This window comes from Cherax quadricarinatus, chromosome 52 (genome assembly GCF_038502225.1).
Source record: "Cherax quadricarinatus isolate ZL_2023a chromosome 52, ASM3850222v1, whole genome shotgun sequence".
Classification (NCBI taxonomy): domain Eukaryota; kingdom Metazoa; phylum Arthropoda; class Malacostraca; order Decapoda; family Parastacidae; genus Cherax; species Cherax quadricarinatus.
In genome coordinates, this window is record NC_091343.1 from 23,185,613 (window position 1) to 23,203,690 (window position 18,078).

The 18,078-nt window shown below is 38.4% G+C and overlaps 1 protein-coding gene across 30 annotated transcripts in view; it reads right to left on the minus strand.

The window, feature by feature from the left end:
• The window catches only part of LOC128696894 (voltage-dependent calcium channel subunit alpha-2/delta-3), a 346,629-nt gene that overhangs the window by 272,957 nt on the left and 55,594 nt on the right, over positions 1–18,078 (minus strand). For 27 of the 30 annotated variants that reach the window (XM_070096124.1, XM_070096133.1, XM_070096125.1 and 24 more), the window contains one exon: positions 2,123–2,143. The exons of the other annotated variants lie outside the window; for them this stretch is intronic. In XM_070096124.1, the coding sequence (XP_069952225.1) occupies positions 2,123–2,143 (21 nt within the window). The remainder of the gene's footprint in view (positions 1–2,122; positions 2,144–18,078) is intronic. 30 annotated transcript variants of the gene reach the window in all.

Consider the following 18,078-nt stretch of genomic DNA (forward strand, 5'->3'; position numbering starts at 1 on the left):
AAGGGAGTAAGGAGAGAGATGTGCGGGAGAGATGGGGGAAGGGAATAGGGGAAGGAGGAAGGGGGGGGGGGGGGAGGGAGAGGAGGAAAAGAGGGAAGGGGGAGGGGAGTTTGGGGGAGGATGGAGGGAGGCGAGGGAGGGGGGGGAGGAGGGGAAGGGAGGAGAGGAGGGGGAGGAGGAAAGGGGGAGAGAAGAGGTTCAGGAGGGGAAGCGGAGAGGGTTTTTGGAGGGAGGGGTTTGGGGGAGTGGAGGAGGAGGGAGGGAGAGATTGGGGAGTGGGAGGGGAGTGGTTATTTCGTGGGGTTTTGGGGGAGGGGGGAGCGGGGTTGTTTTGGTGGGTGAGGAGGGAAACCCGGAAGGTAAGTTGGAGAGGCGGGGGTTAAGGAAGAAAGTTGGGGGGGGGGAGAGAGGGGGGAGGGAGGAAAAGGAGGGGGGAAGAGGAGAGAAGGGAGAGAGAGTTTTGGAGGGGGAGGGTCTCTATCTCTCTCTCTCTCTCTCTCTCTCTCTCTCTCTCTCTCTCTCTCTCTCTCTCTCTCTCTCTCTCTCTCTCTCTCTCTCTCTCTCTCTCTCTCTCTCTCTCTCTCTCTCTCTCTCTCTCTATCTATCTCTCTCTCTTTCCCGTTTATTCTCCCTATCCATTTCTCTCCCTCCCTTCCTCATATTACCCTATCTCTTTATTTCACTCTTCCTCCTTTATCTCCTCCCTCTGCATTAACCTTGAAGGCTCAAGAGCTAGTTAAAGGGCTCTAGATCCAAGAAATTGAAGCCATCCACCCTTTCCTCGGCTCAAACCTTATTATCTCCGGTTCCATCAGGGGCTGTGTGGCCCTTTCTGATTTAGAGCTTCCTCGTGACTATAACAAATGTGCTTTTAATGGAGAAAGAACAAGTTTGTGAGAACGTTTCTCCCCTGTGTTAGAGCTTTGTAGAGTCGTGACATCTATCTCTCTGTGTAGAGATTGACTGGGTTATGATTTGATGTTTCTCTCCGTGTAGAGCTCCATAAAGTCATGACTTGACGTCTCGCTCTGTGTAGAGCTGTGTCATGTGTTCATCAAAATTAAGAGTTGATAAAGCTCTACACAGAAGCAAAGATGAATTCGTAAGGCTCTAAATAGAGCCAAATAATTACTTAACAAAACTTTACATAGAGCCAAACATGACTTGACAAAGCTCTACACGGAGGCAATCATGATAGAGCTCTACAGTGGCGAAACATTGCCCCAGTAGCATCCCAAGCCAGTGTGTGTGTGTGTGTGTGTGTGTGTGTGTGTGTGTGTGTGTGTGTGTGTGTGTGTGTGTGTGTGTGTGTGTGTGTGTGTGTGTGTGTGTGTGTGTGTGTGTGTGTGAGTGTGTGTGTGTGTGTGTTGTGTGTGTGTGAGTGTGTGTGTGTGTGTGTGTGTGTGTGTGTGTTGTGTGTGTGTGTGTGTGTGTGTGTGTGTGTGTGTGTGTGTGTGTGTCTGTGTGTATGTGTGTGTATGTGTGTGTGTACTCACCTAGTTGTGGTTGGAGGGGTCGAATCATAACTCCTGGCCGCTACTGGGTCACTCTCCCTGCACCATTAGCCTTATCATACCTCTCTGTATGTGTTTGTTTGTGTTTGTGTGTGTGTGTGTATATGTGTGTGTGTCTGTGTGTGTGTGTCTGTGTGTGAGTGTGTGTGTGTGTGTGTGTGTGTGTGTGTGTCTCTGTGTGTGTGTGTGTGTGTGTGTGTGTGTGTGTGTGTGTGTGTCTATGTGTGTGTGTCTGTGTGTGTGTGTCTGTGTGTGAATGTGTGTGTGCGTGTGTGTGTGTGTGTGTGTGTGTGTGTGTGTGTGTGTGTGTGTGTGTGTGTGTGTGTGTGTGTGTGTGTGTGTGTGTCTGTGTGTTTGTGTGTGAGTGTGTGTGTGTGTGTGTGTGTGTGTGTGTGTGTGTGTGTCTGTGTCTGTGTGTGAGTGTGTGTGTGTGTGTGTGTGTGTGTGTGTGTGTGTGTGTGTGTGTGTGTGTGTGTGTGTGTATGTGTGTGAGTGTGTGTGTTCTTCCCGTGCGGCTCAGCATCCCTCCCTTAGCGACGCCAGACGGAACTAACGAACACACGGGACTAACGAATATACGGGGACTAACGAATTAGCTCATTACTTACAGAGAGGCGATCCGGTCAGACCTGCCAATGTTAGCAAAGAACAGCCCTCAATTACTACGTCGGGGGTAAAAAAAATAGGGTAATTATTGCAGCAGGGTAGACCGTTACTGCATCTGTACAAACAACATGAGAGGTGACAGGTGTGCGAGACACACCTGTCACCACTTACGCTAAAACACAGGCACTCACGTTAAGTAAGTGCTCACACTTAAGCTAGAACACAGACACATGATACAAGTGCTCACCGTTATCCTAGAACACAGACAGTGGCAACATAAGTGCCCACACTTAGGCTAGATGAGGCACTTATAACTCAGCAAGCACAATTGTAAGTGTCCATGTTTAAGTCACTTATTTACTGACAACTGTTGAGTGCATCAATTGACTACACCTACAATTAAATACTTAATTACTAACACACACACACACACACACACACATAATATATATATATATATATATATATATATATATATATATATATATATATATATATATATATATATATATATATATATATATATATATATATATATATATATATATATATATATATATGTCGTGCCGAATATGTAAAACTGGTCAATTAGCAAGAACTCATTTAAAATTAAGTCTTTTCTAAAATTTTCTCTTATACGTTTAAAGATACATTTTTTTCATTAATGTTGATGTAAAAATTTATAATTTTGCACCTAAAGGAACTTAGAAAACTTACCTAACCTTATTATAGCAAGCGTAATTTATTTTAGCCTAACCCAACTAAAAATATTTTAGATTTGTTTACAGTAATTTAATACTAAACAAACACAGTGAAATATATTTTTTTCGTTAGGTTCAGAATGATTTTGGCGAAATTATTGCATACACAAATTTTCACTTGTCCTATATGGCAACATGAACGTTGCTATTTAAGCCAAGATCGCAAGTTCTGCCTATTCGGCACGACATATATATACACATATATATATATATATATATATATATATATATATATATATATATATATATATATATATATATATATATATATATATATATATATATATATACATATATATATATATATATGTAATGTATGTGTGTGTGTGTGTACAACACGGCGGTAACACAGCAATGAAGCATTAACAATTTCCTTCATTTTAAAAGATATCTTCGAGAAGAAAGTAGAAAGTTAGGAGAAAGTGTAGCACAAGTTGGAGTTTAAGAAGTGGATGAAGTTGTTGAAGATGATGTGGAATTATGATCTTCTCCAGGGTAGGTACACTCCCTCCCAGAGCCTAAGTGGCAGTGCTTTAGTAGGCCTACTCTAGAGCCTCTTTTTAGGATAGAAAGATCAAGAGTGCTTCAGTAGGCCCACTCTAGTGCTCCTTTTTGGATATATAGGTCAAGAGTGCTTCAGTAGGCCTACTCTAATGTTTTTTTTAATGTATAGCTCAAGAGTGTTTCAGTAGGCCTACTTTGGTGCTTCCTTCTTGGACATATACATCAAGAGTGCTTCAGTAGGCCTAATGTAGTGCTTCTTTTTGGATATATATAGATCATGAGTACTTCAGTAGGCCTACTCTAGTGCTTCCTTTTTGGACATATAGATCAAGAGTGCCTCCGGAGGCCTACTGTAGTTCTTCTTTTTTTGGATGTATACACCAAGAGTGCTACAGTAGTTCTACCGAATAGTGCATTATTAAAATCACTTGTCAGCGACTGGTCCCAGTCACCAGTGTTGACAGTTTTATACAAAGAGACGATTCTGGGAGGATGAACACTAACATTAGTGTACAGGTAGTGTACAGGTAGTGTACAGTTAGTGTACAGGTAGTGTACAGGTAGTGTACAGTTAGTGTACAGTTAGTGTACAGTTAGTGTACAGGTAGTGTACAGTTAGTGTACAGTTAGTGTACAGTTAGTGTACAGGTAGTGTACAGTTAGTGTACAGGTAGTGTACAGTTAGTGTACAGGTAGTGTACAGTTAGTGTACAGGTAGTGTACAGTTAGAGTACAGGTAGTGTACAGTTAGTGTACAGGTAGTGTACAGTTAGTGTACAGGTAGTGTACAGTTAGTGTACAGGTAGTGTACAGTTAGAGTACAGGTAGTGTACAGTTAGTGTACAGGTAGTGTACAGTCAGTGTACAGGTAGTGTACAGTTAGTGTACAGGTAGTGTACAGTTAGTGTACAGTTAGAGTACAGGTAGTGTACAGTTAGTGTACAGGTAGTGTACAGTTAGAGTACAGGTAGTGTACAGTTAGTGTACAGGTAGTGTACAGTTAGTGTACAGGTAGTGTACAGTTAGTGTACAGGTAGTGTACAGTTAGAGTACAGGTAGTGTACAGTTAGTGTACAGGTAGTGTACAGTTAATGTACAGGTAGTGTACAGTTAGTGTACAGGTAGTGTACAGTTAGTGTACAGGTAGTGTACAGTTAGAGTACAGGTAGTGTACAGTTAGTGTACAGGTAGTGTACAGTTAGTGTACAGGTAGTGTACAGTTAGTGTACAGGTAGTGTACAGTTAGTGTACAGTTAGAGTACAGGTAGTGTACAGTTAGTGTACAGGTAGTGTACAGTTAGAGTACAGGTAGTGTACAGTTAGTGTACAGGTAGTGTACAGTTAGTGTACAGGTAGTGTACAGTTAGTGTACAGGTAGTGTACAGTTAGAGTACAGGTAGTGTACAGTTAGTGTACAGGTAGTGTACAGTTAATGTACAGGTAGTGTACAGTTAGTGTACAGGTAGTGTACAGTTAGTGTACAGGTAGTGTACAGTTAGAGTACAGGTAGTGTACAGTTAGTGTACAGGTAGTGTACAGTTAGAGTACAGGTAGTGTACAACAGGATGCACAGTGAAACTAAGGTGCACTAAATGACGTAATGTACAATGAAAACAAAGATGAATTGGATCACATAATGTATAATGAAGCAAGGATCACATAATGTATAATGAAGCAAGGATCACATAATGTATAATGAAGCAAGGATCACATAATGTATAATGAAGCGAGGATCACATAATGTATAATGAAGCAAGGATCACATAATGTATGATGAGGCAAGGATCACATAATGTATAATGAAGCAAGGATCACATAATGTATAATGAAGCAAGGATCACATAATGTATAATGAAGCAAGGATCACATAATGTATGATGAGGCAAGGATCACATAATGTATAATGAAGCAAGGATCACATAATGTATAATGAAGCAAGGATCACATAATGTATAGTGAAGCAAGGATCACATAATGTATAATGAAGCAAGGATCACATAATGTATGATGAGGCAAGGATCACATAATGTATGATGAAGCAAGGATCACATAATGTATAATGAAGCAAGGATCACATAATGTATAATGAAGCAAGGATCACATAATGTATAATGAAGCAAGGATCACATAATGTATGATGAGGCAAGGATCACATAATGTATGATGAGGCAAGGATCACATAATGTATAATGAAGCAAGGATCACATAATGTATAGTGAAGCAAGGATCACATAATGTATAATGAAGCAAGGATCACATAATGTATGATGAGGCAAGGATCACATAATGTATGATGAAGCAAGGATCACATAATGTATAATGAAGCAAGGATCACATAATGTATAATGAAGCAAGGATCACATAATGTATGATGAGGCAAGGATCACATAATGTATAATGAAGCAAGGATCACATAATGTATAATGAAGCAAGGATCACATAATGTATGATGAGGCAAGGATCACATAATGTATAATGAAGCAAGGATCACATAATGTATAATGAAGCAAGGATCACATAATGTATAGTGAAGCAAGGATCACATAATGTATAATGAAGCAAGGATCACATAATGTATGATGAGGCAAGGATCACATAATGTATGATGAAGCAAGGATCACATAATGTATAATGAAGCAAGGATCACATAATGTATAATGAAGCAAGGATCACATAATGTATAATGAAGCAAGGATCACATAATGTATGATGAGGCAAGGATCACATAATGTATAATGAAGCAAGGATCACATAATGTATAATGAAGCAAGGATCACATAATGTATGATGAGGCAAGGATCACATAATGTATAATGAAGCAAGGATCACATAATGTATAATGAAGCAAGGATCACATAATGTATAGTGAAGCAAGGATCACATAATGTATAATGAAGCAATGATCACATAATGTATGATGAGGCAAGGATCACATAATGTATGATGAAGCAAGGATCACATAATGTATAATGAAGCAAGGATCACATAATGTATAATGAAGCAAGGATCACATAATGTATAATGAAGCAAGGATCACATAATGTATGATGAGGCAAGGATCACATAATGTATGATGAGGCAAGGATCACATAATGTATAATGAAGCAAGGATCACATAATGTATAGTGAAGCAAGGATCACATAATGTATAATGAAGCAAGGATCACATAATGTATGATGAGGCAAGGATCACATAATGTATGATGAAGCAAGGATCACATAATGTATAATGAAGCAAGGATCACATAATGTATAATGAAGCAAGGATCACATAATGTATGATGAGGCAAGGATCACATAATGTATAATGAAGCAAGGATCACATAATGTATAATGAAGCAAGGATCACATAATGTATGATGAGGCAAGGATCACATAATGTATAATGAAGCAAGGATCACATAATGTATAATGAAGCAAGGATCACATAATGTATAGTGAAGCAAGGATCACATAATGTATGATGAAGCAAGGATCACATAATGTATAATGAAGCAAGGATCACATAATGTATAATGAAGCAAGGATCACATAATGTATAATGAAGCGAGGATCACATAATGTATAATGAAGCAAGGATCACATAATGTATAATGAAGCAAGGATCACATAATGTATGATGAGGCAAGGATCACATAATGTATAATGAAGCAAGGATCACATAATGTATAATGAAGCGAGGATCACATAATGTATAATGAAGCAAGGATCACATAATGTATGATGAGGCAAGGATCACATAATGTATAATGAAGCGAGGATCACATAATGTATAATGAAGCAAGGATCACATAATGTATAATGAAGCGAGGATCACATAATGTATAATGAAGCAAGGATCACATAATGTATGATGAGGCAAGGATCACATAATGTATGATGAAGCAAGGATCACATAATGTATAATGAAGCGAGGATCACATAATGTATAATGAAGCAAGGATCACATAATGTATGATGAGGCAAGGATCACATAATGTATAATGAAGCGAGGATCACATAATGTATAATGAAGCAAGGATCACATAATGTATAATGAAGCGAGGATCACATAATGTATAATGAAGCAAGGATCACATAATGTATGATGAGGCAAGGATCACATAATGTATGATGAAGCAAGGATCACATAATGTATAATGAAGCAAGGATCACATAATGTATAGTGAAGCAAGGATCACATAATGTATGATGAAGCAAGGATCACATAATGTATAATGAAGCAAGGATCACATAATGTATAATGAAGCAAGGATCATATAATGTATAATGAAGCAAGGATCACATAATGTATAATGAAGCGAGGATCACATAATGTATAATGAAGCAAGGATCACATAAGAAAACCTTCCCTCCCTGGACCACCATGAATAATAGGTAAGGGAAGTGATCAATGAATCGACACGAAGCCAGGTTCCTAAGCCAGAGTGGCTTTTCTCAGAAGACTGACCTGTTACCTGAGCGGCGCTAAACCCGCGTGTGGTTGGGTCAGCGACTGCGTGCGATGGAGGCTCGATCCTCCGTCACAAATGAAGTTGCCTAACTTACAAACACCACGAGTTACACACATCCACAATTACACACAACCACACTTACACACAACCACACTTACACACATCAACAATTACATCAACACTTACACACATCCACACTTACACACATCAATACTTACATCAACACTTACACACATCCACACTTACACACATCCCCACTTACACACATCCACACTTACACACAACCACACTTACACGCAACCACACTTACACACAACCACACTTACACACAGCCACACTTACACACATCCACGCTTACACACATCCACACTTACACACATCCATACTTACGCACATCCACACTTACACACATCAACACTTACTTCAACACTTACACACATCAACACTTACATCAACACTTACACACATCCACACTTACACACATCCACACTTACACACAACCACACTTACACACATCCACACTTACACACATCCACACTTACACACATCAACACTTACATCAACACTTACACACATCCACACTTACACACATCCACACTTACACACATCCACACTTACACACATCCACACTTACACACATCCACACTTACACACATCAACACTTACATCAACACTTACACACATCCACACTTACACACATCCACACTTACACACATCAACACTTACATCAACACTTACACACATCCACACTTACACACATACATACTTACAAACACCAAAAGTAACACATCCACACTTACACACATACATACTTACAAACACCAAAAGTAACACATCCGCACTTACAAACAGATGACTTAGAATTCAATTTTTTACAAGTGTCAAGACAGTGATCTGGCTGACACGATTTATTTAAAATATAAGAACAACTGAACTAATCATTTTACTAATAATAAAATAAATAAACGAATAATAATAATAATAATAATAATAATAATAATAATAATATAATAATAATAATAATAATAATAATTATTATTATTATTATTATTATTATTATTATTATTATTATTATTATTATTATTATTATTATTATTATTATTATTATTATTATTATTATTATTATTATTATAGTAATAATAATATATTTTCTGATAAGAAGCATTTGACAAAGATTTGTTATACGGGAAGAGCAAGGAAAGTGGAGGAAGAGGAGAGAACGAGGAAAGAGAGAGAGAGAGAGAGAGAGAGAGAGATGAGAGCTGATGTAGGTAACAACTCTTAGCTTGTAAATAAAGTTAGAAACCTTAACCTAACCTTGTACAACCCCGTGAAAAAGAGAGAGAGAGATAAAATGAGGGGGAGGGGGGAAATAAAGAAGAGAGAAGAGAGAGAGAATAACTGGCTGGTTTTCTTAATATAGCATCTTCAAATAGACAGGCTTTCCCTTCATAATATAGCAATATAGACGTACGTAGATCAACGTAGGTTTTGTAATATAGGCGACGCAGAGACCAGTTGGTCCTCGTAATATAGGGCCACGTAATCTGTGAGCCAGTTCTCTGATACTGTCGACAGCATTGATGTGTGATGTTATTAAATTTATTCTCTCTCTCTCTCTCTCTCTCTCTCTCTCTCTCTCTCTCTCTCTCTCTCTCTCTCTCTCTCTCTCTCTCTCTCTCTCTCTCTCTCTCTTTACACAGGGTTTAACAAGGTTAGGTTAAGGATCTCTAGCTTTATTGACAAGCTATTTACAGGTTAAGGTAGGTAACAGCTAAGAGCTGTTACCTACATCAGCTCATTTGAAAGCATTTTTATTGTTATGAGACATACAATTAGGGAACAGGATGAAGTTGGAGCCATCTATGGGCCAGCATTTTCATCTGATCAACTGACTTTATCTCGTTGACATCATGATGCTGTACGAATGTGTTCCATACTCAAATCATCCTGGGTATATATGATCTCTCTCTCTCTGTCTGTCTCTCTCTCTCTCTCTCTCTCTCTCTCTCTCTCTCTCTCTCTCTCTCTCTCTCTCTCTCTCTCTCTCTCTCTCTCTCTCTCATAGGTCAAGTTTAAAAGCAAACTCTAGTTCTGGTTTACAATAGTTGTACTCTCTTGGTTGTACTCATGAAGTTGTACTCGTCTAGTTGTACTCACCCTAGCCACTCATCTAGTTGTATTCAGTTGTACTCACCTAGTTACTCACCTAATTGTGCTCACCCACTTGTACTCTCCAACTTGTACTCACCCACTTGTACTCACCCACTTGTACTCATCCACTTGTACTCCCCCACTTGTACTTACCCACTTGTCCTCACCCACTTGTACTCACCCACTTGTACTCACCCACTTGTACTCACCCACTTGTACTCACCCACCTGTACTCACCCATTTGTACTCACCCACTTGTACTCATTCAGGGAACATGGTGGGTAAGGCTGGAATGTTCGCCAATAAATCTGATCACATAGAGAATCGCTAAACCTGTAAGGACACGAAAGGTAAACCGGCTTGACTCATGAAACGCAAGTGGAGCTCCAGCTCCTTGAATCAAGAGCCCTTCCCCCCCCCCCTTGCAACACGCACAAAGACACCATCAATTTCAGGGGAATTAATAACCCAGTGATGGAAGGCTCTGTTGACTAATATAATTATTGTAATTAGGTTAATTAGGTGTAATTAGGTTAATATTGCATCTGGGTTGTGTTGCATATTGCACGTTTTGCAAAGGTCTGCTTAATTCCTCCTGCTTTCCCCTCCTGCACCTCACAGGATTGTGGTTGCATATATGAGGGGTAATGTATTCGCTAGGCAGGTATCTCTCGGTATGTGTCTCATAGCCAGGGCGACACAGGGTGACACATGAGTGTGTACTCACCTAATTGTGGTTGCAGGGGTCGATTCATAGCTCCTGGGCTTGTGTGTGTATGTGTGCGTGTGTGTTTATGTGTTTGTGTGTGAGTGTCAGAGCCACGATAACACAAGAACACAATGATAACACAAGATAACGATAACACAAGAACACAATGATAACACAAGATAACGATAACACAAGAACACAATAATAACACAAGATAACGATAACACAAGAACACAATGATAACACAAGATAACGATAACACAAGAACACAATGATAACACAAGATAACGATAACACAAGAACACAATAATAACACAAGATAACGATAACACAAGAACACAATGATAACACAAGATAACGATAACACAAGAACACAATGATAACACAAGATAACGATAACACAAGAACACAATGATAACACAAGATAACGATAACACAAGAACACAATGATAACACAAGATAACGATAACACAAGAACACAATAATAACACAAGATAACGATAACACAAGAACACAATAATAACACAAGATAACGATAACACAAGAACACAATGATAACACAAGATAACGATAACACAAGAACACAATGATAACACAAGATAACGATAACACAAGAACACAATGATAACACAAGATAACGATAACACAAGAACACAATGATAACACAAGACAACGATAACACAAGAACACAATGATAACACAAGACAACGATAACACAAGAACACAATGATAACACAAGATAACGATAACACAAGAACACAATAATAACACAAGATAACGATAACACAAGAACACAATGATAACACAAGATAACGATAACACAAGAACACAATAATAACACAAGATAACGATAACACAAGAACACAATGATAACACAAGATAACGATAACACAAGAACACAATGATAACACAAGATAACGATAACACAAGAACACAATGATAACACAAGATAACGATAACACAAGAACACAATAATAACACAAGATAACGATAACACAAGAACACAATGATAACACAAGATAACGATAACACAAGAACACAATGAGAGACTTACTCTGTTATGCTGTTTCAGCAAGGTTTATTATAACTACTACTACTACTACTATTACTAGCAGCAGTACTACTACTACTACTACTACTAGTAGTAATAGTAGTACTACTGCTACTACAACTACTACTACTAATAGTACTAGCACTACTACTACTGCAATTATTACTACTAAAACTCCTACTGCTGCTACTACTACTATTAGTACCTCTAATACTCTCAGTAATAATAATAATAATAATAATAATAATAAGAAGAAGAAGAAGAAGAAGAAGAAGAAGAAGAAGAAGAAGAAGAAGAAGAAGAAGAAGAAGAAGAAGAAGAAGAAGAAGAAGAAGAAGAAGAAGAAGAAGAAGAAGAAGAAGAAGGGGAACAACAATAACAACAACAACAACAACAACAACAACAACAACAACAACAACAACAACAATAGTTATAGTTCCATTAAACTATTAATAGTAACCTATAATTAACTTCCTTCAAGATCACACAAACTTACTCACAGTTTCTCACAAGAGTGACGACGTTTCCCTCACTACACTCTCGAAACGTAGTTAAAAATAATTATTTGCTGGCCGTTTTGTTTTTCTTCTCGATGAATACAACTCCGACTGCAACACCTGGGTATCTTTTTATCAGTGGGTATCTTTTTGTCAGTGGGTATCTTTTTATCAGTGGGTATCTTTTTGTCAGTGGGTATCTTTTTATCAGTGGGTATCTTTTTGTCAGTGGGTATCTCTTTATCAGTGGGTATCTTTTTATCAGTGGGTATCTTTTTATCAGTGGGTATCTTTTTGTCAGTGGGTATCTTTTTATCAGTGGGTATCTTTTTGTCAGTGGGTATCTTTTTATCAGTGGGTATCTTTTTGTCAGTGGGTATCTCTTTATCAGTGGGTATCTTTTTATCAGTGGGTATCTTTTTATCAGTGGGTATCTTTTTATCAGTGGGTATCATTTTGTCAGTGGGTATCTTTTTATCAGTGGGTATCTTTTTGTCAGTGGGTATCTTTTTATCAGTGGGTATCTTTTTGTCAGTGGGTATCTCTTTATCAGTGGGTATCTTTTTATCAGTGGGTATCTTTTTGTCAGTGGGTATCCCTTTATCAGTGGGTATCTTTTTATCAGTGGGTATCTTTTTGTCAGTGGGTATCTTTTTATCAGTGGGTATCTTTTTATCAGTGGCATCTTTTTATCAGTGGGTATCTTTTTATCAGTGGGTATCTTTTTATCAGTGGGTATCTTTTTATCGGTGGGTATCTTTTTATCAGTGGGTATCTTTTTATCAGTGGGTACCTTTTTATCAGTCGGTATCTTTTTATCAGTGGGTATCTTTTTTTCAGTGGGTATCTTTTTATCAGTGGGTATCTTTTTATCAGTGGGTATCTTTTTATCAGTCGGTATCTTTTTATCAGTGGGTATCTTTTTATCAGTGGGTATCTTTTTATCAGTGGGTATCTTTTTATCAGTGGGTATCTTTTATCATTGGTATCTTTTTATCAGTGGGTGTCTTTCCATCAGTGGGTATCTTTTTATCTGTGGGTATCTTTTTATCAGTGGGTATCTTTTTATCAGTGGGTATCTTTTTATCAGTGGGTATCTTTTTACCAGTGGGTATCGTTTTATCAGTGGGTATCTTTTTATCAGTGGGTGTCTTTTTATCAGTGAATATCTTTTTATCTGTGGGTATCTTTTTATCAGTGGGTATCTTTTTATCAGTGGGTATCTTTTTATCAGTGGGTATCTTTTTATCAGTGGGTATCTTTTTATCAGTGGGTATCTTTTTATCAGTGAGTATCTTTTTATCAGTGGGTATCTTTTTATCAGTGGGTATCTTTTTATCAGTCTGTATCTTTGTATCAGTGGGTATCTTTTTATCAGTGGGTATCTTTTTATCAGTCGGTATCTTTTTATCAGTGGGTATCTTTTTATCAGTGGGTATCTTTTTATCAGAGGGTATATTTTTATCAGTGGATATCTTTTTATCAGTGGGTATCTTTTTATCAGTGGATGTTTTTTTATCAGTGGGTATCTTTTATCAGTGGGTATCTTTTAATCAGTGGGTATTTTTTATCAGTGGGTATCTTTTATCAGTGGGTATCTTTTAATCAGTGGGTATTTTTTATCAGTGGGTATCTTTATGGGAAATTAAGATACCCGAGTGAAGCAAATATGTTTTCATAGCTTGACGGTATCGTAGGCTATAAGTAATAAGATATTTCTCTGTCTCTGTCTCTGTCTCTGTCTCTGTCTGTCTCTCTGTCTGTCTGTCTGTATCTCTCTCTCTCTCTCTCTCTCTCTCTCTCTCTCTCTCTCTCTCTCTCTCTCTCTCTCTCTCTCTCTCTCTCTCTCTCTCTCTCTCTATCTCTTTCTCTCTCTCTCTCCCTCCATCATCAACACATGCCTGTTCCAACAAATTATCCCATTATTTTTCCCCTCCCTCTCCTCGTTACAAGCTAGTCTTCCCCTCATAATTAGAACGATAACAAGTGCCTTAATTAGATAGCCGCCCATAGCAACTATTTTTTCCCCTCACCTTCCCTCTTTCCATTCCTCTCCCCCAAACTTTACTCAACACCCTCCCCCCTTCCTATTTTTCCCCTCTGATCAAATTTTTTTCTTGAAGCGCTATGGTTATCGTGAATATATATATATATATATATATATATATATATATATATATATATATATATATATATATATATATATATATATATATATATATATATATATATATATATATATATATATATATATATATATATATATATATGTCTCTTCTTCCTCAACTTTTCGATACTAAATATCATTAATGGTATGTTGGTGATGCAGTGGTGGAGTAAGTAGAAGTTGACGTTCTTAGCGGTGGCGTCGTCGCCTGGCGGTCTGTCAGGTAGTGTATTATTGTTTGGCAGTATGGTGACAGTGTTGGCTTTGTGCTTCCTTAGCACTCTCGAGTATTTTCTTGATGTTATAGCTGTCAATGACCGGTTGTGGGTTGTTGCGTGGTCAACCAACATGGCAGGGGTTGAGTCAGCTCAACCTGCCGTCAAGGCAGGTTGGCTCAAAGAAACTGTTCCATGTCACTTACTATAGGGAGTGGGATTTAAACCCATGGCAACTCAATCTTAAAACTATTCACTGTACCATGTTGTCTAAACTTCCCTGGGGCTTCATTTTTTTTAATTTGTTAAGTCCATCGTAGGCTGGTTAGTATGTGGACGGGTATTTGCTCGTTCCCTGTGGCTGATTCGTCAACTTTTTATGCATGTAAACAACGCTTGGTTCTACTATTTTGTACATCATGTAGCAATAAGGTGCTCAAGATTGTCTGAGTGAGCTTTATGCGGTGGTGTGGTCGAGTGTGTCGGAGAGTGGAAGAGCAGATATTTAGCGGCTGTAAAGAACAACGAGTGTTACCGGTGTTGTTGTTAATGCATGTGTTAGTGTTTGCGGAATAGTCACCGCTTCAGCTCCCAATATTGACCAGCGGTCACGGAGCTTTCATTCAGTGTTCGTTCAGTCGTACGAACTTCAGTTGTGTCGGCTTGGCGACCGAGTTTACCAGACCATCAGTGAAGTACACTGCGTTGTTTGAAGCTCTCGCTGCCGCCATGCTCGGCTCTGCATGGAGCAGGAAAGTGTCGAGGCTGCCTAGATATTTGCTCACCGGAGGACACAATATGACATTCTCTGCTGGATAAGGTTGCCTTGGTGGTGAAGGGCTGTACTTCTCTGCTGGTAGATCAGTTTCCTTTTCAGCAGCTATCAAGGGCGTAGCATTTTGTCACTAAATCGTCCATGGTTCCCAGATAGGAAAAGTTGGTGAGGAGACAAACATTGGCAGTAAACTGAGGAGACTTTTATATTCACCAGTTTCTTATGATAATCGAGGATCTTCGCCATTCTCGATGAGGTAATGCATTCACCTCCGTCACTGAGAGCAGTGAATTGATCTTCTAGTCTGAGCTAAGGTGATTTGGTCCAGCGGGAGGCTCGAGCCTAAGTCATTATGTCCCGTAGTCAGTGAGGCAAACTGCGCTGAGCTGAGACAGGAAAAATCTTAGTTTCCTGTAACCAGGGAATGTATCTTTCACACACACACTCAGGGGCCAAGAACTGTAACTCGACCCCTGCAACCACATCTAGGTGAGTACACACACACACACATGTATATGTATATATATATATATATATATATATATATATATATATATATATATATATATATATATATATATAATGCACTGCTCTTAAAGATGCCAATTTTAACATTCTCTTGGCACTTATTAAGTTTCTGCAACAGCCAGAGATTCTTCAACACAACTCTTGCAAAATGGTTCTGAATAACAGTAAGTTGTAAATATTACCTATAGTACCAAGATAATCTTGATATGTTAATTTTTATCTTCTAAAGTGTACTAAAATAATGAGTATACAAGTTTGTATTTACCGAAAGGTGTGTGTCTTTCTGTGTATATACGTTCTGTATATATACTTTCTGTATACATACTTTCTATATATATATACTTTCTGCATATATACTTTAATCCTCGTTTTAGGGATTAGACTATTCTTGACTGGTGGTGAACAGGTGACATACAGCCTTATTTAATGACCCTCGTGCAGTCTACATAGACTCGAAGACTAATTAGCCAACCTAACGAATACCCTGGGTCGTGGACCGAGCCGCGGGGGCGTTGACCCCCGGAACACCCTCCAGGTACCCTCCAGGTAATGTAATATTCTTAAGACCCTTAGAGTTGAAGCAAATATATATTTTTTTCTGGTTTAGTCAAGTATGTTCTCTGATCTACAAACACACAGAGTTCTCAGGAAGGTGAGAGTTGAAACAAACTGAAACAAAATGAAATGCATAAGACAAATTTTAATCTAAGTTTCCCAAAACGTTTAATATAAGAGTACAAATATAGTAAAACACGTTTAATACAAAACATATATTATAGAATATATACAATAGGGCATATATATATAACAGGAAAAAGGATAAAAAAAGAAATCATATATTAGAAAGCATATATAACAGGATATAGCAGCATATATAATAGAACAACAGTGTTATATTAGACTTTAAGCATACCTAGTATTATAATTATCCATCTAGTTAATGCTGTATGTTTGTACAGTCATTTTTACCCCCTAACTTCGAGATTTCGGAGCTGGGATATTTCAGGCAGGGAAATATACTTCTTATATAAACATTTATGACTATGATATTATCAGTGTTTATGTTAGAAAGGAAATTATGTTTATACAGACTTGTGCCACTGATTGGCTAGCACATTATGACGTTTTATGAGGTTATAATTTTCTATGCTTGTTATTGGCTGGTTTAACTGTGACGATCTGTGACGATGCTCTGGACAGGTCCACTGTGTGTCATTCAGTCAAGCTGGCGTCTGTGAGGCAGTGTTTCTTCACATCGTGTAAGTCAACAGTTCGGTCATTGTTTTTCTATAATATAGAGGGTGCTCAAGGTATGAACTCACCTATTTGTGGTTGCAGGGGTCGAGTCCTAGCTCCTGGCCCCGCCTCTTCACCGGTTGCTACTAGGCCCTCTCTCTCCCCGCTCCATGAGCTTTATCAAACCTCGTCTTAAAACTGTGTATGGTTCCTGCCTCCACTACGTCATTTTCTAAGCTATTCCACTGCCTTACAACTCTATGACTGAAGAAATACTTCCTAATATCTCTCTGACTCATTTGTGTCTTCAACTTCCAATTGTGGCCTCTTGTTTCTGTGTCCCCTCCCTGGAACATCCTGTCTTTGTCCACCTTGTCTATTCCACGCAGTATTTTATATGTCGTTATCATGTCTCCCCTGACCCTACTGTCCTCCAGTGTCGTCAGGCCGATTTCCCTTAATCTTTCTTCATAGGACATGTGTGTGTGTGTGTGTGTGTGTGTGTGTGTGGGCTAACATGTAAGATTCGATTTACAAGGAAGGTTACTGGTAAACCTTTATTTCTACTATGCTTCTTGCTAGACAGGAGCTAGTGAAGGAAGTGCTAACACCTCCCTGTACAGTGTAGCATAGGCAGGTGTAGGAAGGTCCCTCCTTAACCATACATACGTTCCCTACCCACCAAACTATTTCACATCCATTTGTAGACACAATAATGACAGCTCATACCAGCTTCTCGTATAATTGTATATACAATGACACAAATCCTTTACCAATATACCAATTATTATTATTATTATAATCAAGGGGGAAGCGCTAAACCTGTAGGATTATACAGCACCTGTGGGGGGATGTGGAAGGTATTCAGGCTTAATTCTGAAAACTGGAGAACTGGAATGAGCAATTG